The 24,917-nt window shown below is 43.8% G+C and overlaps 2 protein-coding genes and 1 non-coding gene across 5 annotated transcripts in view; 2 read left to right on the top strand and 1 right to left on the bottom strand.

Moving 5' to 3' along the window:
• The window catches only part of LOC100349877 (olfactory receptor 6C75), a 98,083-nt gene extending 86,449 nt beyond the window's left edge, over positions 1-11,634 (top strand). The window contains exons 2-4 of one of the 2 annotated variants that reach the window (XM_070058376.1): positions 1,151-1,657; positions 9,818-9,902; positions 10,239-11,634. In XM_070058376.1, coding sequence (XP_069914477.1) covers positions 1,232-1,657; positions 9,818-9,902; positions 10,239-11,200 — 1,473 coding nt within the window. In that variant the 5' untranslated portion in view covers positions 1,151-1,231 and the 3' untranslated portion in view covers positions 11,201-11,634. The remainder of the gene's footprint in view (positions 1-1,150; positions 1,658-9,817; positions 9,903-10,238) is intronic. The other variant, XM_070058377.1, reaches the window with a different exon arrangement.
• LOC127488304 (uncharacterized) lies at positions 2,933-24,917 on the bottom strand. Of its 2 annotated transcripts, none has more exons than XR_007915963.2 (3): positions 20,098-24,917; positions 19,869-19,970; positions 2,933-6,899 (listed from the first exon to the last, which is right to left on the bottom strand). It is a non-coding gene; the product is annotated as an uncharacterized protein (transcript). The 2 variants fall into 2 exon arrangements; XR_007915961.2 differs by lacking the exon at positions 2,933-6,899 and adding an exon at positions 12,166-12,303 and having other exon boundaries at positions 20,098-24,913.
• Positions 18,102-19,351, top strand: LOC100351365 (olfactory receptor 6C74). Its single transcript, XM_002722534.5, has one exon. It carries the CDS (start codon positions 18,311-18,313, stop codon positions 19,274-19,276), a length of 966 nt encoding a protein of 321 aa, XP_002722580.3. The 5' UTR covers positions 18,102-18,310; the 3' UTR covers positions 19,277-19,351.

Below are 24,917 nucleotides of genomic sequence, written 5' to 3'. Positions count from 1 at the left end.
GTTAAAAGAGGTGGGCTGAGACTCTAACATCCGGCTGTCCCATCTCACTCACTTCAAGGGAGCTGCAGTTGGTGCCCTAGAATGGTTTTCCTTCAATGACACTATATCCCCAAATTTGGAAACTAGTCCTAAGACATGAAGGGATGTGTTTTGTGGGATTACAGAATTCCATGAACATATTTTTCAGTTATAATTTTCCTTTGGCAATATTGAAAGTGTGGCTGTATAATATGAGTATTTTCTTATCAGTAAGATGTGGCATGATCAGAAACGTGGTTGGCATACAGATTATTTTTTAGGGTAGCTATAGAATATAGAGCAAAATAACTATTACAATCCAGTGTTTTTATTTCAAATCTTTTTATTATTGAAAGTCAGTATGTCAGAGATAGACACACACACACACACACACACACGGAACTAGAGAGAGAGAGAGAGAGAGAGAGAGAGAGAGAGAGAGATCATCCTTCTGTTTATTTACTCCTAAATGGCCACAACAGACAGGCTGGACTTGGCTGAAGTCAGGAGCTAAGAGCTCCATCTAGGTCTTCCACATGGCTGGCCATGTTCCCCAGCACGTGGGCCAACACTTCCCCAGGCATTAGCAGAAAGCTGGATTGGAAGCAGAGTAGTCAGGACTCAAACCAGCACTCTGACATGGAATGCTAGCACCATAACTAGAGGTTAACTCTGGTGCCTCTGTGCTGGCCCCAACATCATCATTTAAGCAGATTGCTACTTGCAAGCACAGTCCTAACTTAGGTCTTTTGGCTGCACAAATTATGTTCAGGTATTAAAATAACTTATTTTTATTTAGCAACAGTCAAAAGTTATATATAAAATCTAATGTTTCAAAATAGTTGAAGCTGTGATTTGGCCTAGAGGTTAAGGTGCTCTTTGGAGTGCCTACTTCCCCTATTGAAGATCCTACTTCAGTTTGAAGCCCTCCTCCCAATTCCAGGTTCTAGATGATGTACACACATGGCTCATGTGCTTGGGTCCCTGGTATCCATGTGCGAGGTCTGAGTTCAAAGCTCTTTGCTTTGCACAGACCCCAAGCTGGCTGTTGTGTGGGCATTTGGGGTTGTGAATCAGTGGACAGTGGGCCTTTCTCTCTCTAATAAAAAACATAAATTTCTACTTTTTTTAGGTTTAATGAAAAAGGATTCTCCTTTCTACATTGTTCACACTGCACAATAGCCCAGTGAGAGTTGAAGAAGAAACGGAAAAGATGATGATGTGGGATACAGATAACAGGAGTGTGGTCCAGGAGTTCATCCTGGAGGGCTTCCCTGCTGTCCAGCACCTGGGGAAAATACTGTTCCTGGTGCACCTGCTGGCATACCTGGCCTCCATCATGGGAAACACGCTCATCATCACCATCACCTGGGCTGACCATCGCCTCCACACACCCATGTACTTCTTCCTCAGCACTTTCTCCTTTGTGGAATGCTGCTTCATAACCACGGTGATTCCTAAACTGCTGGCCATCTTCCTGTCAGGGAGGCAAGTGATTTCCTTTGCTGCCTGCTTCATGCAAGCTTTTGTCTCTCTTTCCCTGGGTTCAATGATTTTCTTCCTTATGGCAGTGTTGTCTCTGGATCGGTACCTGGCCATTTGCAGACCTCTGCGTTACTCCAGCATCATGAGCCCCAGGGTGAGCTCCCTCCTAGTCACTGCCTGCTTCACTTCGGGATTCCTCTTCATGGTGGTCCCAGTTGTCCATCTTTCCCAGTTGTCCTTCTGTGGCCCCAATGTCATCCCCCACTTCTTCTGTGATTTTGGGCCTTTGGCTAAGCTGTCCTGTTCTGATACCAGGTCTGTTGAAATGTTATTCTTCGATATTGCTTTTTTGATTCTTTTTACAACTCTTCTTGTCACCGTCATTGCATACAGCAACATCGTAGTCACCATCGTGAGGCTCCCGTCAGCCAAGGAGCGGCAGAAAGCTTTCTCCACCTGCTCGTCTCACCTCATCGTCCTGTCTCTCATGTATGGCAGCTGTCTTTTCATCTATGTGAAGCCAAAGCAGACGAGCAGGGTGGACTTCAACAGACAGGCTGCTCTGGTGAACACGGTGCTGACCCCAGTGCTGAACCCTGTCATCTACACCCTGCGCAACAAGCAGGTGCACCAGGCTCTCAGGGGTGCCCTGTGCAGGGGGAAGTAGAACCACAGCTCCTTAGTGGAGGGTGCATAATCTGTATCGAATCTCCCTTCAATGTGCATAATCTTCTAAACATGTTTTAATTTATAAATATGTTAGTTTATTCAGGTTTTCATTTTTAGTTTAATAATAGAATCATTGCTCTATTTTTCCATTCTGAAAGCTTGAATAATCTTCCTTATATTGAGATAAAATATCTTCTTGTATTTTCATTACATTTGAATTAATAAGACTTAAAATTTTAAGGAAGAGTATCTAATACATAAATGTTTTTGATGCATTTGGAATGTCAATGATGGGCTGCTGTGGTTTCATGTATCCTCTTGAATATTTGTAAGGAACTAATTTAAATATTTCATAAATTTTAAGAATATCAAATTGATTCAAAGCATGGACAAACATGGTTATCATACTGTATTTTAAAAAACACAGACACATCTTTTTTTAATTGTTTCCAGCTCTTTCTCTTGTGAGTAGCTCTGCTGTGAATATTTGTGGATTTGTCTTTGTATGAGTTGATATTTTTATTATTTTGGGTATAAACTTGGATAGGAATAATTGGAGGAGAGGAGATGGGGTGAAAATGCTTTAATGTATATGGAACTTCCTACAGGAGTGATGAAAATATTTTGGAATTAGATGGAAGTGGTGATTACCTAACCTCTAAATGTACACATATCAATTAATTGTACAAGTAAAATGATTAATTTTATATGTACATATACTTGAATAATAACACAAACTTTCCAAAATTTGTATGTTCCGCTGAACTTTTTCTCGTGAATACCAAGATCATTCCTGATCAAGATGGCAAAGTAGAAAAAAAAAATTGGTCCTTGCCTTTCCCAAGTTTCCTTTCTAAAAAGTAGACAGGGATCAAAACCAACATTGCCTGAGGCCCCTGGAAGAATGTGCAGCAACACAGAGGGAAAATTCATGGAGAATCTCCACCCGGAAGGACCTCTGGTAAGACTGCCTGTCAGAGGTGCCACGAGATGGTCGAGAACACAGAGAGAAGATTGAGGGTGTAAGTAGCAGTCACCTGGCAGGAACCACTGGGGCACTGCCCTGCACAAGACACTGGCATCCTACGCATGGAGGAAACCAACAGTCATTCCTGATGGGAGATCCAGAGCAGGAAGTGTTGCCACAGACAATGCCCATCAAGAAGCAGTCACCGCTGTATCACTCTGGCGCCTAAGCTACCACTTCCAACCCGCATATGTCCCTGACCTGAGTCTTTGATTCTCCACTAATGCTCACACTTATATTCCAATTCTGTGGCTAAACAGCATCGTGCCACACCAATACGTGGGAGCCATGGTCATAGAGAGATACTTCACATCATGGCCCCAAATCCTAGACTCCCTACGTGTTCCCACACTTCAGAGTGCAGCTCAGCTGACACTGACAGCTAGTACCTTCACTGGTCCTGACTCCAAACTTGCACCCATACCTCAAACACCAGAGCCTCCACCATGGAGGGTAGGATTTCCCTGGGCTCTGGATCCAAGGTTTGTCTGTTTGTTTGTCTGAGCTGCTGGTTCAGATGCAAAGAGATTTGGATGACCCTGCCTCCTGAGCCACTGCAGCTCTGCACACTCTCGAGGTCGCATCCCTCCTCCCTGGCTGCTTCACAGGATGCTCTATCAACTCAGACCATTGCTAAATTGAAAGTGTGAGTACGTGTGCCCTAGGCATCGGAACCATTATGTCCTTGAACCTCAGAGAGAGATGTGGTTTCTTCAGCTGTGCCCATGTTACATACCTCAGCCCTGTGGCTCCTCTAAGAGTGCCACTCATCAGACACCAGTGCCATTGCTGAGTGAGGTCTGCAAAGCAGAAACACTGCCAGGACCCTTGCAGGCAGTGGGACTCCAGACCTCACAACTCTCAAAGGCACTCAGGACAGGCGCAGTGTTGGTCCCTGAAGACCCACGCATTTTTGCTCAACACTGACATGAACTCATAGAGCTGCTTAGCAACTGGGTGCTGCGCCCTGACCAGTGCCAGCCCTGCTGCACTACACCCTGAGTGGGGCTTTCCCCTGTATCTTAGCAGATTTTTCCACCATGACCAGTATGTAGGACAGGAAGAGGCACCTGCTCCTCCGAATGTATCAACGTCCCTGTAAGGCACAAAGGGAGGAGAAACTTCACCACCCAAAGAATATAATTTCCCAGCTGGTGACCCCAAAGAGAGGGACGTTTACAAACCAGCTGTTATTGAATTCAAAATAATTGATTAATATGCTCTGGGAATTTAAACGAAATACAGAGAATCATTTACTGATATCAGGAAAACATAAGATTATCCCAAAAGTAAATTTAACCAGAGAAATTGAAATCATAAAACATATAGAAATACTGTCATTGAAAAGCACTATAAGTAAAATGAAAAACTGCAGCAGAGAATATCAACAGTGGAATAGATCACAGTAAAGAAAATGTATGAACTGGGAAAACAGTTCATTTGAAAACAGGCAATCAGAGGAGAAAAAGAAAAAAATCCCAATAGGAATGAAGAACAGCTGATGTGCAATTTTACAGCATTAGTAAATGTATTATACATGTTAGTGACATGTATTATACATGTTAGTAACATGTATTATACATGTTAAAGAACATTTATACATGGTAAAGAAAAATATGAGAAAGGGAAAGGGACAGAAATATTATTTAAAAAGGTATAAGTGAAAACTCCTCAAATCTGTGATTTGAAGACATACTAGACGGCAGTTATAATCAAAACGGCCTGATACTGGCACAAAAATAGACATGTAGACCAACGCAACAGAATAGAAATCTCAGAAACCAATGTATGCATCTACAACCTTTGACAAAGGAGCTAAAACCAATCCCCAAAGAGACAGTCTCTTCAACAAGTGGTGCTGGTGAAATTGGACCTCTGCAGGCAGGAAGACCAAACAAGACCCCGACCTGACACCTTATGAAAAAGTCAACTCTAAATGAACCAAGGATCTAAACCCATGACTTGAGACCATCAATTATTAGAGAAAAACTTTGGGGAAGCTTTGCACGAGGTTGGCATAGGCAAAGCCTTCTTGGAAGCACAGGCAATACAAGCAAAACTATGTAAATGGGATTGCTTCAAGCTAAGAGTTTCTGCAGTGCAAAGGAAACACTCCACAAAGTGAAGCGGCAACAGACAGAACAGGAGAAAATAGCTGCAAACTGTGCAACTGATGAAGGATTAATATCTGGAATCTGTAATGACCTCAAGGAACTAAACAACAACAAAAGAAATTATCCAGTTAAGAAATGGGCATAGGGCTTAAGTAGGCATCTATTTTTTTAAGATATATTTATTTATTTGAAAGAGTTACACAGAAAGAGAAGGAGAGGCAGAGAGAGGGAGAGAGGAAGAGAGGGAGGGGGAGAGAGAGAGAGAGAGAGAGAGAGAGGTGTCTTCCATCTGCTGGTTCACTCCCCAAATGGCCACAACAGCCAGAGCTGTTGATCTGAAGCAGATCTGAAGCCAGGAGCCAGGAGCTTCCTCCGGGTCTCCAACATGGGTGCAGGGGCTCAAGGACTTGGACATACTTCTACTACTTTCCCAGGATATCGTGAAGGACTGGATTGTAAGAGGAGCGGCCGGGACATGAACCAGCACCCATATGGGATGCTGGCACTGCAGGCAGCAGCTTTGCCTGCCACACCACAGAGCCACCCCAACAGGCATCTTTCGAAAGCTGTCATTCAAAGGGCCAACAGACATGTGAAAAAGTGCTCAGGATTACTAGCCAACAGAGAAATGCAAATAAAAACCACAATCAGGTTTCATCTCACTTAGAATGGCTATCATCCAAAACCATAATACAACAAATGCTGGGAAGATGCAGGGAAAAAATACCCTAATACAGTGTTGGTGGGAATGTTAACTAGTACACCCATAATGGAAGACAGTGTGGAGATTCCTCCAGAATCTGAAAAGACCTACCCTATGACCCAGCCAGCCATCTCACTCCTGGGAACTGTCCAAAATGAAATGAAAGCAGTGTATCAAAGAGTTTTCTGGGGGCCATCACTGTGGCGCATTGGGTTAACACCCTGGCCTGAAGCGCCACCATCCCATATGGGTGCCAGTTCAAGTCCTGGCTGCTCCATTTCTGATCCAGCTCTCTGCTGTGGCCTGGGAAAGCAGTAGAAGATGGCCCAAGTCTTTGGGCCCCTGCACCCGCGTGGGAAACCCATAAGAAGCTCCTGGCTCCTAGCTTCGGATATGGGCAGCTCCGGCCATTGCGGCCGTTTGGGCAGTGAACTGATGGACAGAAGGCCTCTCTCTCTCTCTCTCCCTCTCTCTCTCTCTCTGCCTCTCCTCTCTCTGTGTAAATCTGACTTTCAAATAAATAAATAAATCTTTCAAAAAAAAAAAAGAAAGATTTTTCTGTACCCTGTATTTATTGTAGCTCAATTCACAATAGCCAAGATATGCAGTAAGCCCAGATGTCCATGAACCCACCACTGGATAACGAAAATGTGGTTTATATACACTTTGGAATACTACTAAGCAGTAAAAAAGAATGAAACCTTCTCTTTTGCAACAAAAGAAATTGTGTATAGCAGCTTTAATTATACTATTGAATCAAAGAGATCACAGATGACTACCAATGGAAGAGGGGCGACTTACATTCTATGTATGCAGTGTTGCTACAAGGCAGTATAAAAGAACCATCAAGCAATACGAGAGAGCAGAGATGAGTTTCAGGAATCTGTAGGAAAAAAAAAGCCAGGTAAGCAACATGTTCCATTCAAAAGCTGTTTTCCATTCAAAACTGGTGGAGAGTTTGAGTTTAGCCAAGGACATAAGACTCTACTTCCCACATCAGAGTGCCTGGGTTCCATGTGAACACTTGATCAGTATACATAATTCAACCTCTCTCTGTCTCTCAAGGAAGTAAAAACTAATTTTTTTAAAGATTTATTTGTTGGGGCCAGCACTGTGGCCTGGTATGTTGGGCCTCCGCCGGCAGCACTGGCATCCTTTATGGGCACCAGTTTGTGTCCCGGCTGCTCCTCTTCCCAGCCAGCTCTCTGCTTGTGGCCTGGGAAAGCAGTGGAATATAGCTCAAGTGCTTGGGCTCCTCCTCCCATGTGTGAGACCTAGAAGAAGCTCCTGGCTCCTGACTTTGGATCTGCTTGGCTCTAGCCATTGAGGCCATTTGGGAAATGAACTAGCAGATAGAAGACCTTTCTCTCTGTCTTTCCCTCTATCTATAACTCTGTCAAATAAATACATAAAATATCATAAAATATTTATGGCTTATTTGAAAGAATGAGAGAGAGAGAGAGAGAGAGAGAGCTCTTTAATTTGCTGGTTCACCCCCAGATGGTCACAATGATTGGGGCTGAGCCACACCAAAGCCAGGAGCTTCATCCTTGTCTCTCACGTGGTGCAGGGGCCCAAGCACTTGGGCCACCCTTTGCTGATTCCCCAGTCACAATAGCAGGGAGCTGATTGGAAATGCAACAGCCAGAACATGAACTGGTGCTCATATTGGTTGCTGGCATTGAAGGCAATGACTTTACCTGCTATGCCAAAATGTTGGCTCAATAAAAGCTAATTTTTAAAAAAGACATAAGTAGTTTCTGATGATAGAAACAGAAAAAATTGTTTTTCGTAGTGTGGGCTATTGACTATGAAGAGCACAAGGAAATTTGTGCTGAAAAGGGAATATTTTATAAGTTGATTTCAGCAATGTTACATTGCTGTTTATATATGCAGAAAATTATTGATCTCTACAGTTAAATTTGTGCATTTTACAGTATGTAAATTATATGTCAATAAAGAAAAACTATAGCAGTGTATAGTCCCTACCAATTTAACAAGTATTTAAAACAGTGACTATTTTGATTTTGTCAAGTGTATACAACAACTTAAAGGAAATCATAGAGTACAAAAAAGCAATGTATATGAGCAAAATTGACATTTTGAGATTTGATCACTGTTTAGAGCCACTATCTATACTTCTTGACAAACAGTGGTTTTCCTAATTGGTACATGTCAAATTTTTTATTTAGTGTAGGGTTAGGCTTGTGGTTATAAAGTAAATTGAAAAGTGTTCTTGAAAGTTAAAAGAAGGAGAAAGGAGGGTAGGAGCAAAGGAGGTAGGAAGGGTCGGAAGTTTCATTATGCTCTTAAAACTGTGCATTGAAATACATGACGGCTGTTCCATTTATATAAATAAAACTTATAAAAAGAAAAGCAATGCATTTATGATATGTGCTAGTATAATTTTGATGATTTTGTGTCTTTTAAACTTCATGGCAGTGAAGTTGGATGTCTTTGCCTTTGTCCATTGTGTATAGCCCGTGCCTCCTGGCCGGCAGAGCCATGGTCTTTTTGCTCTTTATTTGTTGAACTCTGTATTTAGTGGAGCCAATAAACAGCTGATGAGCATGAAATTGAAAAATCGCCCAAATAATAAGTTTCATTTTTTAAAAAAATGTGAGGTTAAAATCATGCAGAAAACATTAAAAAAGTAATTATAAAAATATTTATGTGGTTTGTCCCTATGTCTCTTGAAATACATAATTTGAGATGATATCACCTTGGGGTCATCTTGCCAAATCCATCTCTGAAGTCTTTTTTGTTATTTATTTATTTGACAGGTAGAGTACAGACAGTGAGAGAGAGAGAGAGACAGAGAGAAAGGTCTTCCTTCCATTGGTTCACTCCCCAAATGGCCGTCACTGCCAGCGCTGTGCCAATCCAAAGCCAGGAGCCAGGAGCCAGGTGCTTCTTCCTGGTCTCACATGTGGATACACAGGCCCAAGCACTTGGCCCATCCTCCACTGCCCTCCTTGGGCCACAGCAGAGAGCTGGACTGGAAGAGGAGCAACCAGGACTAGAACCCAGTGCCCATATGGGATGCCAGCACTGCAGGTGGAGGATTAATGTAGTGAACCCTGGCGCCAGCCCCTCTGAAGTCTTTTATTGGGAACCACGTAGATTACAGAGAATGATGGCAGAGAAATGGTAACTAGAGTATATTTCTGCTGAACTTTCCCATTTCCAACAATGAATAATTAAATACCCCCAAGACTTTGCTGTGATTGTAGTCCCTGCCTCATTTTCGCTCCTCTAATGATGCCTGAATGTCCAAGAGTTTGTCCTTTGGGACCCTGTGTATCCTCAGTGGTGGTGGCAAACATCCCTGAGATAAGGGCATTTAAATGTGTTTTCTTTTTCCATTGTGATGACCTCACTAACTCAGACAGGTGGAGAGAGGCCGGTCTGGGAGAGTGGCCCAGAAATTAGGCCCTTCTTGTCTGTTTTCCTGGGTCTTTTTGGGGCGATGCACAAGCAGTGCTGTTGGTTTTCAAGGTGGACTCTGCCGTCACGTCTGTTAGAGTGGGCCACCGCGTGCTAAGGAGCTTGCAGCAGCTCACCTGCGCTTGCTCGGGCGGATGTGGGCATGTTGCATTTTGTAGTGAAGTGGGCTTTACCAGCAAGTTAGCCAAAGGGAAACTACAACTGTTCATCCTCTAAGGTCTGGAAATCTCTGTTTTCCTTGGAAATAATCAGCCTTACTAGTAATTTCCAACTGAGTTAGGACACAAGATGCCAACTGCCTTTTTGATAATGCAAAGATATCCTAACTGGGTGTTCTTTCTTTTTCTTTCCCAGTGGCTTTGGGAAAAGACCCTGGTTTGTTGGAAGGAAAAAGAAGCACAAGATTGCAGAAGCACTGTTTCCCGCCAGCTATTTCTTGGTGAGTACTTGAACAAGGGAATAATTTGCAAGTTAATGGTTCTAACATCTAAACCACAGGGTGATTGTTATCAAATAAGTGAGCCATCCTCTCTGCCTCTCAGTGTCTGCATTAGCATGGGAGGCTGGAGTCAGGAGTTTGAGCCAGAATAGATCCAAGACACTCTGATGTGGGAAATGGGTGTCCTGATCAATAAGCTAAATGTATGCTTCCTATAATAAAAATATTTTAAAAATAGAAAGTTACTTCCCATTGAGAATATTAACTGCAAACAGCTTTTGAAATGGTGGTCATCAATTAAACTATTTATCAGTGAGAGTATTTTCTGCCCAACAGATCAAAGAGGGATGGAGATATTGATGGAGGTGAGGAACGAGACAACTGTCCAGGAGTTCATCCTGGAGGGCTTCCCTGCTGTCCAGCACCTTGGGAAAGTCCTCTTCCTGGTGCACCTGCTGGCGTACCTGGCCTCCATCACAGGAAACACGCTCATCATCACTGTCACCTGGGCTGACCAGCGCCTCCACACACCCATGTATATTTTGCTCAGCAGTTTCTCCTTCTGCGAATGCTGTTTTATTAGCACAGTGATTCCTAAGCTGCTGTCCATCTTTCTTTTAGGACAGCAAAGAATTCACTTTACTGCGTGTCTCACACAAGCCTTTTCTTTCTTATTCCTTGGGTCAACAATTTTCTTCCTCCTGGCTGTGATGTCTTTGGATCAATACCTGGCCATTTGCAAGCCTCTACACTACCCAGCCATCATGAACCTGCGGGTGTGTTTGCTTCTGGTTTTCTGCTGCTGCACGGTGTCCTTCCTCTTCATCACTGCTCTGGTTCTCAAGGTTTCCCAGTTGTCCTTCTGTGGCTCCAACCTCATCCCTCATTTCTTCTGTGATCTAGGTTCCTTAATTAACCTCTCCTGTTCTGACACCAAAGCTGTTGAAATATATACCTTCTTCCTTGCTTTATGTGTCATTGTGTTGTCCCTCATTGTAACCATCATAGCATACAGCAACATTGTAGTCACCATCGTGAGGCTCCCGTCAGCCAGGGAGCGACAGAAAGCTTTCTCCACCTGCTCATCTCACCTCATCGTCCTCTCTCTCATGTACGGCAGCTGTTTCTTCATCTATGTGAAGCCAAAGCAGACGAGCAGGGTGGACTTCAACAGACAGGCTGCTCTGGTGAACACGGTGCTGACCCCAGTGCTGAACCCTGTCATCTACACCCTGCGCAACAAGCAGGTGCACCAGGCTCTCAGGGGTGCTGTGTGCAAGGTGAGACTGCAGAAATAGGAAAAGGAGTTTTGGAAGGAAAATGGCCTATTGTTCATCCAGTTCAATTTTCCACCATGGTGAAAATCTCTTCTGCAGAAACTCCAAATTCGGCAATTTATCTCTCACCATTTATAACCTAGATACCTGCTACCTTATCTTGCAATTCAGTACTTTTCACTATTTGAAAATATGAATTACTCCTCCATATTGTGCTGCAAAGTATCTTTTGTGATATTCTCATTTTTTAACTTTATATAAATTCAATTAAAGTAACATTGATGGAGAGCATAAATCAAACCATAGAAACTTTCTTTGCCAACTTATTCTTTTGAAGCGTGTTTGAAATTGTCAGAGGCAAGTTACTTCCATGCTGTATATCAGGCTGGAAAACTGTATAAAATCATAATACGATAGACTTATGAAAACAAATGATAACTCATTCATTGTTTTTTAAGATTTTTTATTTGAGAGGCAGAGCTTTAGATACATAGAGACAGACAGAAAGATCTTCCATCTGCTGGTTCACTCCCCAAATGGCCACAACGGCTGCAGCTAGGCTGATCTGAAGCCAGGAGCCAGGAGCTTCTTCCAGGTTTCCCACATGGGTGCAGGGGCCCAAGCACTTGGGCCAGCTTCCACTGCTTTCCCAGGCTACAAGCAGGGAGCTGGATGGGAAAAGAAGCAGCCAGGACAGGAAGCGGGGTCTGTATGGGAGGCAGGTGCAGCAGGCAGGGGCTCAGCCTAAAGGCCACAGCACAGACTTCTCACTGTTTCCTGTCATGTAAATGAATCAGCTAGAAGCTAAGTTTTCTCTTGGGATCTGTGGTTTTGGAGCCACAAAGAGCCTAGTGTAACTGCAGGATATTAGAACAATCACTTTATCATCTTCTAATTGTGCAAAATTTCTTTAATGCAATTATTTGTAAACCTTTCTTAAAACAAAAAATAAAAAAGGAAGCATTTGTGCCTTTTCTCTTGTAATTGACGGTGCCAAGACCTGGAGCCATCAGGTTGCTGAAAGGCAGGCTGTGTGGTTCTGAGTTCTCTCCTCCCATGTAAGAACTATGTTCTCCTCATGAGACTTTCTGTGTAGGAGCTGCCATTTGCTTGGCTGACCATTTCTGTAGCAAGAAGGTACAGGAGACACAGTTAGAAAAGTTTAAGAGGAGGATAAGTTCCTGAATATGAGGAAACAGGTTAAAACTGCATCAGTTACTGTGTGTCGGGTTCATGAGTGGACTCCATGCAAGGTCAGCTGTACCCAGAAGGAAGCAGTTTCACCCGACTTGTACACACGGAAATGTCCCTCCAAGCCAGCCAAGAGTGCTTTGCCAGAGTTCTCAGGAGGCTGAGGTAAGTAACCTGCAGTGTGCCCGTCAAGGGGAAGGTCAAGGCACTGTGGCTGGGGCCACGGGGGTCTCTTCAATCTCCTTGTTACATTGGCCACATACGCTGGCTCCTGACCTTAAGCCCACTCTGTCTGGATGTTCGTCCGTGGAGTAATTAGCCTCATTTTGAAAGATAATCATGGAAAGCCTGACTTACAGATCTAAGGGGCAGTGCTTCAGATGCAGCTGGAGCCAGAGCCAACCAGATGATCACCATCAGCTTCCAGTATCATCTACTCAAGATTTTCCTTTACCCTTGGCCAGCCTATAGGTGGCTTCAATTGCTTGCCTTCTGGGGTAACACACACCTTCATACCTGAGGTTTCTGAGCCTTAGGTGACCATCTGCTCAGCACTTCATGCTCATGGCGGCAGCAAATAAATTTCCAAAGTTATTACCTCAGAAACACCAAGAAGGAACCTAATGAATGTTACTAGTTTCAGCATGCGGATTTATTCTAAATTCTCCACATGAGAGCTGCTCCATGTCTTTCAGCTTTGCTCATAGTCTGTTTTGTATCAACAAGTGATGAATATGTCATTTATGACCAAAACAAATCAGAATCTTTCTATCCAGAGATGCAGGGCAGTAACTGGTGAGATGGCATCTATCCTAATGCAACCGTGCTGACTGGGTGTCAGCAGGCTGAGGATGTCATCCGGTTGAGCCTGTCCTAACGGGCATCCACAGCAGAGGTTTGCTGCTGACCCTTGCTTGCAATTCCCCTTGACTTGTCCACTGATGACCACTTGCCTTGCCTTGACCAAATGGTAGTCGGAGCCTAAGTACAGAACATTCCTTCTTCTTCTTTTTTTTTTTTTTTAGAAAAAGTATGTAGTTTATTTGTACATGACACATTATAAAGAAGAATTTATTTCTACTTTTTGAATGCAGGTGCAAAGTGAGTACTCCAGTTCCTAGTCTGATAGGGAATTTTCATTGCCAAACAAATCATTTTGAGTTTGAAGAGTATGTAAATACAAGATGTATTGGTAGCACATTGGAGGGTTTACTCAACTCTGTTTTTGGGAATCAGGAATTTTTCATGGAGGATGTGACATCTGTGATGAGATGGACTTTGGAGTAGTGCTATGGTTTTTCTATTCTGTCATGAAGGTTAAAGAAATGGCTGGTAGAAGGAATGCTACATGCAGTGTGTCAACTCCTAGAGCAGAGACAAAAGTGTAGAACATTCCTTCTTAACAACTCATTCTGAGTATTGGCCAGCCACAGGAAGAACCATTTCTGTGGAAGGGTCTGGTTTTTCCACCTGCTCCCCCTCACCTTGGCCTCTCCCCTACAACAAAGATCCTGTTAGCCTTGTTACTCCTCCATTTAAAGCAAAGCTGTCTTACTGTTTGACTTTGAGATGCTTGCAGATCTTGCGGTTGGAGGATCCTCTCTATTGTAATAAACACATATTGAAGAGATTCAATCCTTGCCTAATTCTGGATTCTTTTGGTTTGATACTGCCCACGCAGGCTGATGTAGGCCAGCATGAATATGTTCTACCTATGGGATAACAGTTATATCCTCACAGCCTGTTTGAACCATGTTTTCCATGTTTTGTGTTTATCATCAAGACTTTCATAAGACTAAAACATTGCTTTCTCTCAGTTTTTGAAAACTTCAATGACAAATAAAAATATAAGGGTTTATTATTTTATTACCTGCTAAACATATTATGAAAATAGATTATTTAAAGATGAAACAAAGATACATATTAAATTCAAATATTTCTTGCTTAACTTATTGTTAATCTAAAACAACATTTTATTATTTGAAAGAGAGAGTTTTTTGATTCCCTTAAGTATAGGATCATACCATCTCAAACAGGAATAATCTGACTTCCTCCTTTCCAATTTGAATCCCTTTGATTTATTTTTCTAGATTAATGGTTCTGGTTAAAACTTGCAGAACTATATTGAACAACAATGGTGAAAGTGGGCATCCTATCTGGTTCCAGATCTTAGTGGAAACGCTTCCAGCTTCTCCCCGTTCAGTATGATGCTGGCTGTGGGTTTGTATTATATTACCTTGATTGCTCTTAGGTATATTCCTTCTATACCCAAATTGCTTAAGTTTTTTTTAATCATGAAAAGATGTTATATTTTACAAATGCTTTGACAAAGTTGCAAGATATAAAATCAACACACAAAAATCATTAGGCTTTGAATACACAAACAATGCCATGGCTGAGAAAAGAACATGGAAAATCAGTCCCATTCACAATAGCTACAAAATTTTTAAATCTATTGGGATAAACATTAAAGGCCTCTATAATTAAAATGATAAACAATTACAGGAAGAAATTGGAGGAGATAATAGAAAAAGGAAAAAAAGTCCTTCATATTTATGGGTTGGAAGAATTGATTCATCAGAATGTCCATACTATCAAAAGCAATTTACAAATTCAATGAGATCCCAATCAAACTATTAAGGACATTCTTGTCAATCTAGAAAAATGATCCTACAATTCATATGGAAACCCAAGAGTCCCAAACAGCCAATGACATTTTAAACAATAAAAACCATGTCAAAGGCATTATAATACATAATACAAAATTTCAAGACGTATTACAGGGCAGTTACAATCAAAACAACCTGGCGCTTCCATAAAAATAGACATGTGGACCAGTGGAACAGATTTGAAACCCCAGAAATCTTTGACAAGCAAGCTAAAATCACTCCCTAGAGAAAGGACAGTATATTTAACTGATGTTGTTGGGAAAACCGGTTCTTCGCATGCAGAAGTATGAAACAAGACTTCTACCTTACACTCTACATAAATATTGAGTCCAATGGATGAAGGATCTAAACCCAAGACCGAAACAATCAAATTACTGGAGGAAAACATAAGGAAAAACATGGCAAGACATTGAACTAGGCGAAGACTTCTTGGATAAGACCACAAAAGCACAGGCAATAAAAGCCAACACCCAACAATGTGGAGGGACAACTGAAAGAATGGGATAAAATGTTTGCAAACTTAGATAACAGCTTAATATCTAAAATACCACAAGGAGCTCAAGAGACTCAACAACAACAAAACAAACAACTCAGTTGAGAAATGGTTTAAGGACATGAACAGGCATTTTTTGAAGGAAGAAATACAAAAGGCCAACAGACATATGCGAAGTTGCTCAGGATCACTAACCACGATGAGGTTTCACCTCACCCCAGTTAGAATGGCTATCACCCTCAAATCAAAAGTTAACAAATGCTGGAGAGGATGTGGAGAAAAAGGTGCCCTAATACATTGTTGGAGAGAATGTAAATTAGTACAACCATCATGGGAGACAGTATGGAGCTTCCTCAGAAACCTGAAAACAGACGTACCATATGATCCAGCCATCCCACTCCTGGGAATTTTCCCAAAGGAAATGACATCATCATATGAAAGAGCTATTTTTTAAAAAACTTTCATTTAAGTTATACAAGTTTCATGTATTTCATATATACAGCTTAGGAACATAGTGATACTTCCAATCCTACCCTCCCTCCCACACTCCAATCCTTCTTCCTCTTCCCTCTCCCATTCCCACTCTTTTACAAAGATCTACTTTCAGTTTACTTATTGAACACAAACTTAAGCCTACACTAAGTAAGAGAGTTCAACAAATGGTATGAAGAAATAAAATGATTCCTCAACAGTAGAGACAAGGTCTGGAAACAATTATTTAAGTCTGGATTGAATGAGCACTAGAGAAGATTTATTCTACATAGGTAGACAATAGGATGGAGAGGTATTCAGAAAATAGTTGTTGGAGACAAGTCATACCATTGCCCTTTCTATCTCCTGGTAGGCAGCCTTTAACATGCAGTGAGAAGGCCAGAGGATTAAGATTCTTCATTGATGACCACTTAATATGGGATGGAGGAGAAGGCACCTGTCTTACTGCCTGAAGTTAGGCTAGGGCCAAAAGGAGCTGAGCTGTCTCTAACACTCGAGTTAGTGCTGCTCTGTGAGGCTTCTATCTCACTGCAAGGTTCTGTGGTCGAGGCCACAGAAACATTTTTCACCAGTGATATTAGGTCCCCTAATGTGGAAGCAAATCCCAAGACATGATGAAGGAATTTTTTGTGAGATTAGAGAAAATCATGATCATAGGGTATTTTTTGGGGTCAGTTAACTTTTTTATTTGTAATATTAATCTATTGGCTACACATTTTGAGTACTTGGTTAGAAGTATTATGTGGCATATTTAGAAGATACTTATTTTTCTGCTTGGCAATAGATTGTAACGGAAAATTACTAATATTCTTTTTTTTTTTTTTTTTTTTTTTTTTACAGGCAGAGTGGACAGTGAGAGAGACAGACAGAGAGAAAGGTCTTCCTTTGCCATTGGTTCACCCTCCAATGGCCACTGCGGCTGGCACACCGCACTGATCCAAAGGCAGGAGCCAGGTGTCTCTCCTGGTCTCCCATGGGGTGCAGGGCCCAAGCACTTGGGCCATCCTCCACTGCACTCCCGGGCCACAGCAGAGAGCTGGCCTGGAAGAGGGCAACCGGGACAGAATCCGGCGCCCCGACCGGGACTAGAACCCGGTGTGCTGGCGCCACAAGGCAGAGGATTAGACTATTGAGCCGCGGCGCCAGCCACTAATATTCTTAATATTACATTATTCCTTATGAATACTGGTAGTTACCAGTAAAATTTTATTTATTCAATAATTTTAAGATACATGTATTCTTACGTGTAATATTCAATTTTATCTTTTGACAAAGTACAAAAGTTACATATGAAATAAAATGTTTTATTTTATGTTTGTAATTTAAGGAATTTATTGATACACTAGATATTCAGAGTCCCAGCAAAAGCGTGATAATATCTACACTGTAATTATCATCAATTCTCATGTTAATGTGATTTAATACAAAGAACAGATTCAGTGTAGTTCATGCAAACAATTCTAAGAACAAAATGAAATTTCCTTGTCCCTCCCCTTCTCTCTCATTCCCTCTCACCCTCTACCTATTCCTCCCTTCCTCCCTCCCTTCCTTCCTCTCTCCCTACCTCCCACCCTTCCTTCTTCCTTCCTTCCTAATTTCTTAACTTTTTAGATGACATTTTAATCTATGTTATAGACATAAATGTATGATATAGACATAACATGCAAAGGCTTCAGTGCACTAGGATTTTGCCTAGTGGTCAAGGTGCTACTAGGAAACCCTGCATCTCAAACTGGTTGTCTGTTTCTGAATCCCAGCTTAATTGCAACTTTTTGCTTTCTGCTAATGCATACCCATGGGGCAGTTGGAGATGGCTCAAACAGGTGAGTGCCTCCAACATTTGACTTCGTCTTAGGCCAGCTTGAGATATTTTGGTCATTTGGGGAGTGAAGCAGCAGATTGGACACTCTCTCTCTCTCTCTCTCTCTCTCTCTCTCTCTGTCTCTTCCATTTCAAAGAAAGTAAGAAATAGCAATAAAATAAATGATGAGTAGTCTCATTTGAAAACAAACAAGTCCAATTCCCTTATCTGTATTATTTTAAATGAAAGAAAGTTATCCTTTCTTCAGTTTTTTTCTTTTCAACTTTTATTTAATAAATATAAATTTCCAAAGTACAAGTTTTGAATTATAGCAGCTTTCCCCCCATAACCTCAATCCCACCCACAACCATCCCATCTCCCACTCCCTCTCCCATCTCATTCTTCATCCTAATTCATTTTTAATTATCTTTATATACAGAAGATCAACTTAGTATATATTAAGTAAAAATTTCAAAGAAAGCTCAATGAGACTTGATGAAGGAATGGAAACGGTGGCGATGTGGGATCCAGGGAACAGGACAGCAGTCCAGGAGTTCATCCTGGAGGGCTTCCCTGCTGTCCAGCACCTGGGGAACATCTTGTTCCTGGTGCACCTGCTGGCGTACCTGGCCTCCATCATGGGAAACACGCTCATCATCACCATCACCTGGGCTGACCATCGCCTCCACACACCCATGTACTTCTTCCTCAGCACTTTCTCCTTTGTGGAATGCTGCTTCATAACCACGGTGATTCCTAAACTGCTGGCCATCTTCCTGTCAGGGAGGCAAGTGATTTCCTTTGCTGCCTGCTTCACACAAGCTTTTTTCTTTCTTATCTTGGGGGCAACCATCTTCTTCCTTATGGCAGTGCTGTCTCTGGATCGGTACCTGGCCATTTGCAGACCTCTGCGTTACTCCAGCATCATGAGCCCCAGGGTGTGCTCCCTCCTGGTCACTGCCTGCTTCACTTTGGGATTTCTCTTCATGGTGGTCCCAGTTATCCATCTTTCCCAGTTGTCCTTCTGTGGTCCCAATGTCATCCCTCACTTCTTCTGTGATTTTGGACCTTTGGCTAAGCTCTCCTGTTCTGATACCAAGTCTGTTGAAATGTTGTTCTTTGATGATGCTGTTTTAGTTCTTTTTATATCCCTCCTTGTCACCGTCATTGCATACAGCAACATCGTAGTCACCATCGTGAGGCTCCCATCAGCCAAGGAGAGACAGAAAGCTTTCTCAACCTGCTCGTCTCACCTCATCGTCCTCTCTCTCATGTACGGCAGCTGTCTTTTCATCTATGTGAAGCCAAAGCAGACGAGCAGGGTGGACTTCAACAGACAGGCTGCTCTGGTGAACACGGTGCTGACCCCAGTGCTGAACCCTGTCATCTACACCCTGCGCAACAAGCAGGTGCACCAGGCTCTCAGGGGTGCCCTGTGCAGGGGGAAGTAGAACCACAGCTCCTCAGTGGAGGGTGTAGCTTCTCCTAGATTGAATCCAATCTTTCCAATCTACAGAATCTTCTCCAGAACTTTATAGTTTTAACTGTGTTTATTCATGTTTGATTTTTATCTTTGAATATCAAGAGCTGATATTTGATACAATAAATCTTTTTGATAGCTCTATATTCTATCTTACTCTAGGATACAATATTATCTGCTATATTCATTTCATTAATTTTAAATCAATAAGATCCCAAGAATTTTAATTTAATCAAGAACCTCAAATCTGTGAATATATTTCATGCATGCTGAATCTCAGCTGAGAAGCTGTTTTTTCATATATTTACTTGTGATAATTATAAGGAGATAACTAACAGAATTCTTAAATATTAAGAGTATCAAATTGGGGCCAGTGCTGTGGCATAGCAGGTGGGGCCACCGTATGTGGTGCTGGCATCCCACATGGGCACCTTTGCCAATTTCTCAGTTCTGTGATTTGGACAGGAGGGGGACAGTGGAGTAGGCCTTTCTGAGTATCCCCTGAGGTTTCTGACACAATGTGTCCTTCATCTCACCCACACTTGGTTTCACCCTAACATTACCTTGCCATTCTCTGGGTCATTCTCATGTCCCAGAGAGCTGCTCCTCTTCCTTCATCTGCACCTTCAGTTCTGGGATCTCAGGATGTGGTTTCAGCTCCAGACCTGCAGGAGACACAGAGGAGGGACTAGGTCAGGTCTCAGCCTCAGTTTCCAGGGCATGGTGCAGTTCCCCTGGGACTCAGAGGAACCTGAGCAGGAGGACCTCAGAGAGGAACAATACACACTTTACCTCTCTGATTTGGAACCTGAGGCCCATAGAGACTAAGAGGTTGTCTCAGCACCACAGCACCTGATGGTAGTAGGGCCACCCCATGAGCTTTGACCTCCAGTTTCCCTGTCCCAGGCTTGGCTCTTGTCTTCCAGGAATGCATGGCTGGGTTTTGTGAACTTTGCATAAAGCATTGGAATTTCTGCTGCAAAAAACAAACAAAAGTAAGAAGGTCCTTCCTTGGACACATCTTTTCTCACAATTCTTTTCTGCCATTATTTATTCTCTGTTTTCAATCACTGGGTGATAGAATGTGAGAGAGAACACTCAAGTTTAACAGGTATTTAACATAGCCCTGCCTGTCCTGTGGAGCCCTCACCTCCGGAATTCTCCCTCAGGCTTTCTCCTCTGCTGCAATGCTGGAGAGTGTCAGACCTCATGGGGGTCATTTCTGTATGAAGATCCATGCTATTGTTTTTTTGTCCTGGAGCCAGGGAGAGTAGAGATTCCTTCTGGGCCCCTGTAGACCTAGCTTTTCTACTAGGCTGTTCTGCTAGTGTCAAAGATAAAAAAAATTAAAAACCACCATGAACTATGCAAATCAGGTCAATAAAGATTTTCCAGAGGTGCCTGAGATTGTGAGAACAGCCTCTGGTAGAAAGTGGTCAGAGCCAAGCACGGGGCATTGGCAGACTGACTCAGGTAAGGTGTATGTGCAAAACAACCAGCTGCTGACATCAGGAAGAAGGCAAACATCAGAGGAGTGTGAGAAGAAAGGACGATTACTGGCTCAAATGAAGATGGAAGTATCGCAGGCTGAGACCCAGAGGCAAGGCCCATGTCACAGAGGATTAGTCCTCGGCCCTGAAACCTATCCCAGGAAGTCCTGTTGGATTTGCCCATCTCAACTTGAAAACTCTTGGATGCATGACTTCCTTGTAGCCTCCATTTCTACCCTTGCTGAATTAGAGCCACTGTCACTGTCACCCTATGTCCACTGCACACTGGGGGCAGATAAGCAGTTTGTTTAATGTCAGAGTCCACAGATGGAGGGAATCATAGAAAGCATCCACACTCAACAAATGCCTTCAACACCTCACTTACATCTCACTTTCATGAACCAGGTAAATTCCAAACTTCTGATGTGAGGCATCTACCTGACAGGTGAAGTTTTTTTTATTCCTTATATGTTCTGGATTATTAATTCTTTATTAGCTACACAGTTTGTGAATTCCAAAATCAATGGCCTTATTATATACTCACAACTATCTTGATGAGATTTGATAAGTGCTATCCAATTCTCAACAGCTCAAAAAAATTAAATACCTTGTGATAAGTTCAACCAGATGTTAAAGACTTCTTCAATGGAAATTTAAAAGCAATTGAATTTAATGATAGAAATTAAAGCAGACACAATATAATGAAATTTCCTCGTATGCTCTTGATTTGGAAGTATTAATATTATTAAAATGTCAGAACTACCCAAGACAATTTAGAGATTCAATATAGTCCCCATCAAAATTCTGATGACATCCTCACAGAATTAGAAAAAAAATCTTAAAATTGTTATGAAAACCAAAAAACCAAAAGTCTCAGAATACTGAAAGTATTCTTAACACAATGAAGCCAAAGCTAAAGGCATCACCATGCAAAATTTCAAGATGTGCCACAAAGCTATTGAGACCAAAACGGTATGGTACCAACATAGCAATAGACATATACGACAATGGAACTAAAGAGAATCCATAGAAATTCATGCACCTACATCCCAGTTAGTTTTGACAAAGGTGTGAAAAACACTCCCTGAAGAAATGTATATGAATTTCATAAGTGGGGCTGGGTATTTTGTCCTTTACCATTGATTTCTTGATTTTACCATCGATTTTCTTTCTCTCTTTGTTAAAGGATTTATTTTAGTTATTCATTGGAACGTTGGGGAGGGGGAAGGGGAGAGAGAGAGAGAGAGAGAGAGAGGCAAAGGAAAAGAGAGAGACTGACCCTCTATTGGCCTGTTAACTTCCAAAATAGCCACAATGGCAAGGGCTGGGCAGGCTGAAATCAGGAGCCAAGAGCTTCATCTGGGTCTCCCATGTGGGTGCCACAGCGCCCCCACAGCCCTGCCCTTCTGTGCACGCCCTGTCGCCCCACGCTGCACTCCTGGGCTCCTCCCTTAGTGTGACCGCGCCAGCTCCAGAGCCTCTAACCCTAGACAGTGCGGGATGACCTGCAGCCACCTTAACCTCACTTCCTTACCTGCACTTTAGACCTCAGAGACTTCTGCCGGCAACAGTTATAAACTACAAGCCCGCACGCAGGAGGCAAGGCCTCCTCTCTCTAAAAGACAGCAGGATTCTAGCTCGTGGAGTCTGGTAAGTTTCAAGTCAGTTTTTCTGCACAGCACCGCAAACGCAGTGGTCCAGGCCTCTGCTGTGTCCTGGTTGGCTAAGCCTCCGGCTGCAGGGCCGGCTTCCCCCGTGGGCGCTGGTTCCAGTCCTGGCTGCCCCTCTCCGTCTGGCTCTCTCCTAATGGCCTGGGGAAGCCGTGGAAGGTGGCCCGAGGGCTTGGGCCCTGCTCCTGCCTGGGAGACCCCTTGTTGTGGCCATTTGGAGCGCGAACGAGAGGACGGAAGACCCTCGTCTCTCCCCTCTCTGTAATTCTCTCTCGAATAAATAAACACAATGGTAAGAATAAAACTAGTTGAAAACAGGAGGCCGTGGTCCCGGAGAGCGCCCCCTGCCGCCCGGGCTCCGCAGCCCCGCGGCCTCCCCAGGGCCCGGCCCTTCCCGCCCTCCCGGGAGCTGTGGGCGCGGCTCCCGCATCCCCCTCCGAGGAGCGGCGTCCTGAGCCTGGGGCCGGCGCCCGTCCTCCTGGAACCCGTCCCTGGGCGCGGTCCGCCCCGCGTCCCGTTTCCCTTTCTTCTCCTCTGACTCCGGTTCCGGAAGGCGGCCCTCACGTGACCCCGCACCGCTGTCCCGTCCCGGAGCCCTGGCGGGTCCTCCATTGTCCACAGCTCCGTTTTCTTCAGCGGGGTCCGCAGCAGCCCCCTCGGCGACCTGCAGGCCGCGCTGGGGGTCGTCGACGGCGCCCTCGGGCGCAGGGGCCTCGCCTTCCTGAGGGCTGAGGGCACCGGGTGGTGGGCGGGGCTTGCGGCGGGCGGGAAAGCGCCGGGGGCGTGGCGGGGGCGTGGCCTGTGGGCGCCCGCGGTCTGGGGCGGGGTCGTCCCGCGCGTCCGCGCCCCCGCCCTTCCCAGCCGTGTTGGAGCTGACGGAGGAGCAGGTGCGCGGCGCTGTGGCTGCGGGGTTCCCTCTGTGGAGTTAATGCTCGCTCTGCCACCTGAGCTCGGTTTCCGCTCTTCTCTCTGGGGTCCCGACCCTGCCGCCCCCGCCGTGGACCCCTCTTCCCGGGTCTCTCTGGCCCGGATCCCGAGGGAGCCGCAGAGTCCGGAGAAGGAGCCTTCCTCGTGTGGGCGGTCCGCTGTATTTATTGCTCCGGTTACTTAGCTGCTGTTGGTGGGTGATTGCTTCTACCTTTTTTCCCGCGTCATGCACTTTCCCAGGCTTGTTTTGTGGATGAACTTTAGGAAGGTATTGAAAAGTGAGGCAGATAGTCAGGCTGTGAGTTCTCCTGCGTCTCTAGCTGCCTCTTCTCTCGCGTTTCCTGCGCTCTGTTGATGGCCACCAGTAAGAGATTTCCCAAAGTCCGAGACACCTGGGTGCTTGCAAATGCTCCTCTCCGCAGTTCTTCCTTCGGTTTGGTTTTGATGGTTGTTTATTATTTCTTTTTCCTCTGTTTTCTCTCTCTCTCTCTCTCTTCTACCTCACCCTGTAGGCTGAACTCTCGATGTAACGCAGGGTTAATTATACTTATTTTAAAGCAATTGGAGAAAGATACCAGCTAAAAAAAGGGAGGGAATAAGAGATGGAGGAGGTAGTCTGAAACTGTAAAAAAGGTATAGTTATGCATACCAGCATATAGACTCACCTGTAAGGGTACAGGCTAAGAACTACTCATGGGGCTCCAACCCCATAAGAATCGGTGGTATAAACCCATCTTCAATGTTACAATGATCAACTTAAGTGTTAAAGGCAACAGATAGACCGAACTAAGTTTAAAAGGGATGACATAAATACCATCAAATACCCAGTAAAAATAATAGAATTAAAAAGGAAGGAGGCGCCAACATGGGAAGCAGTCCGCACAGTAGACTCCTAGAATGACTTTCGCAGTAAATGACACTCTGACCTCAGAATCAACCCATAAGGCTTCCAGTTCGGGCTGAAAGGCCTGCAAGAGCATCTCAGGCATGGGGAGACAAGACTGCGGGGGGGGAAAACAACAACAACAACCCTACACGGAGGATCTCTGGGAGACCTCAGAGGAAAGGAAGGGTCATCAAAGAAGGAGAGACTCTTCTCTGAAGGGAGAGGAGAACATCCTCCTTGCTTATGGCCGTGTCCAAGTAGCGACAGGGTCTATGGTCACAAAAGGCCTCCATAGGCCTGGCAGCTCAGGTCAAGAGCATGGGGTGATCACTGACGTCATAAAAAAAGTGTTAGTTGTTAAAGGAATAACAGTAGTCAATGTGCACTTGTGCCCCAGGTAGGACCTCTGTCCCTATTGAATTGACTACAAATTCTCTCCCCAAACTGTACTCTGTATATTGCATGTGGGCATGGGGACAGATTGTTGACCTATATGATTAGCATAGAGATGGTCCTCTATATATAAAGTCATACTAAAAATGATCCATAAATTAAGGAGATGGGAGAGGGAATGGGAGGTGGGAAGGGAGTGGGGTTGGGGGCATGAGGGAAAGAACCACTCTATTCCTAAAGTTGTAT

The sequence above is a fragment of the Oryctolagus cuniculus genome, chromosome 15, assembly GCF_964237555.1.
Source record: "Oryctolagus cuniculus chromosome 15, mOryCun1.1, whole genome shotgun sequence".
Taxonomy (NCBI): Eukaryota; Metazoa; Chordata; class Mammalia; order Lagomorpha; family Leporidae; genus Oryctolagus; species Oryctolagus cuniculus.
The sequence above is the reverse complement of the archived record's forward strand: the minus strand, read 5'-3'. Positions and strand labels throughout refer to the sequence as shown.

Bases quoted from the DNA above. Each gene is read 5' to 3' on its own strand.
- LOC100351365 (XM_002722534.5), top strand. From the start codon at position 18,311: ATGAGACTTGATGAAGGAATGGAAACGGTGGCGATGTGGGATCCAGGG.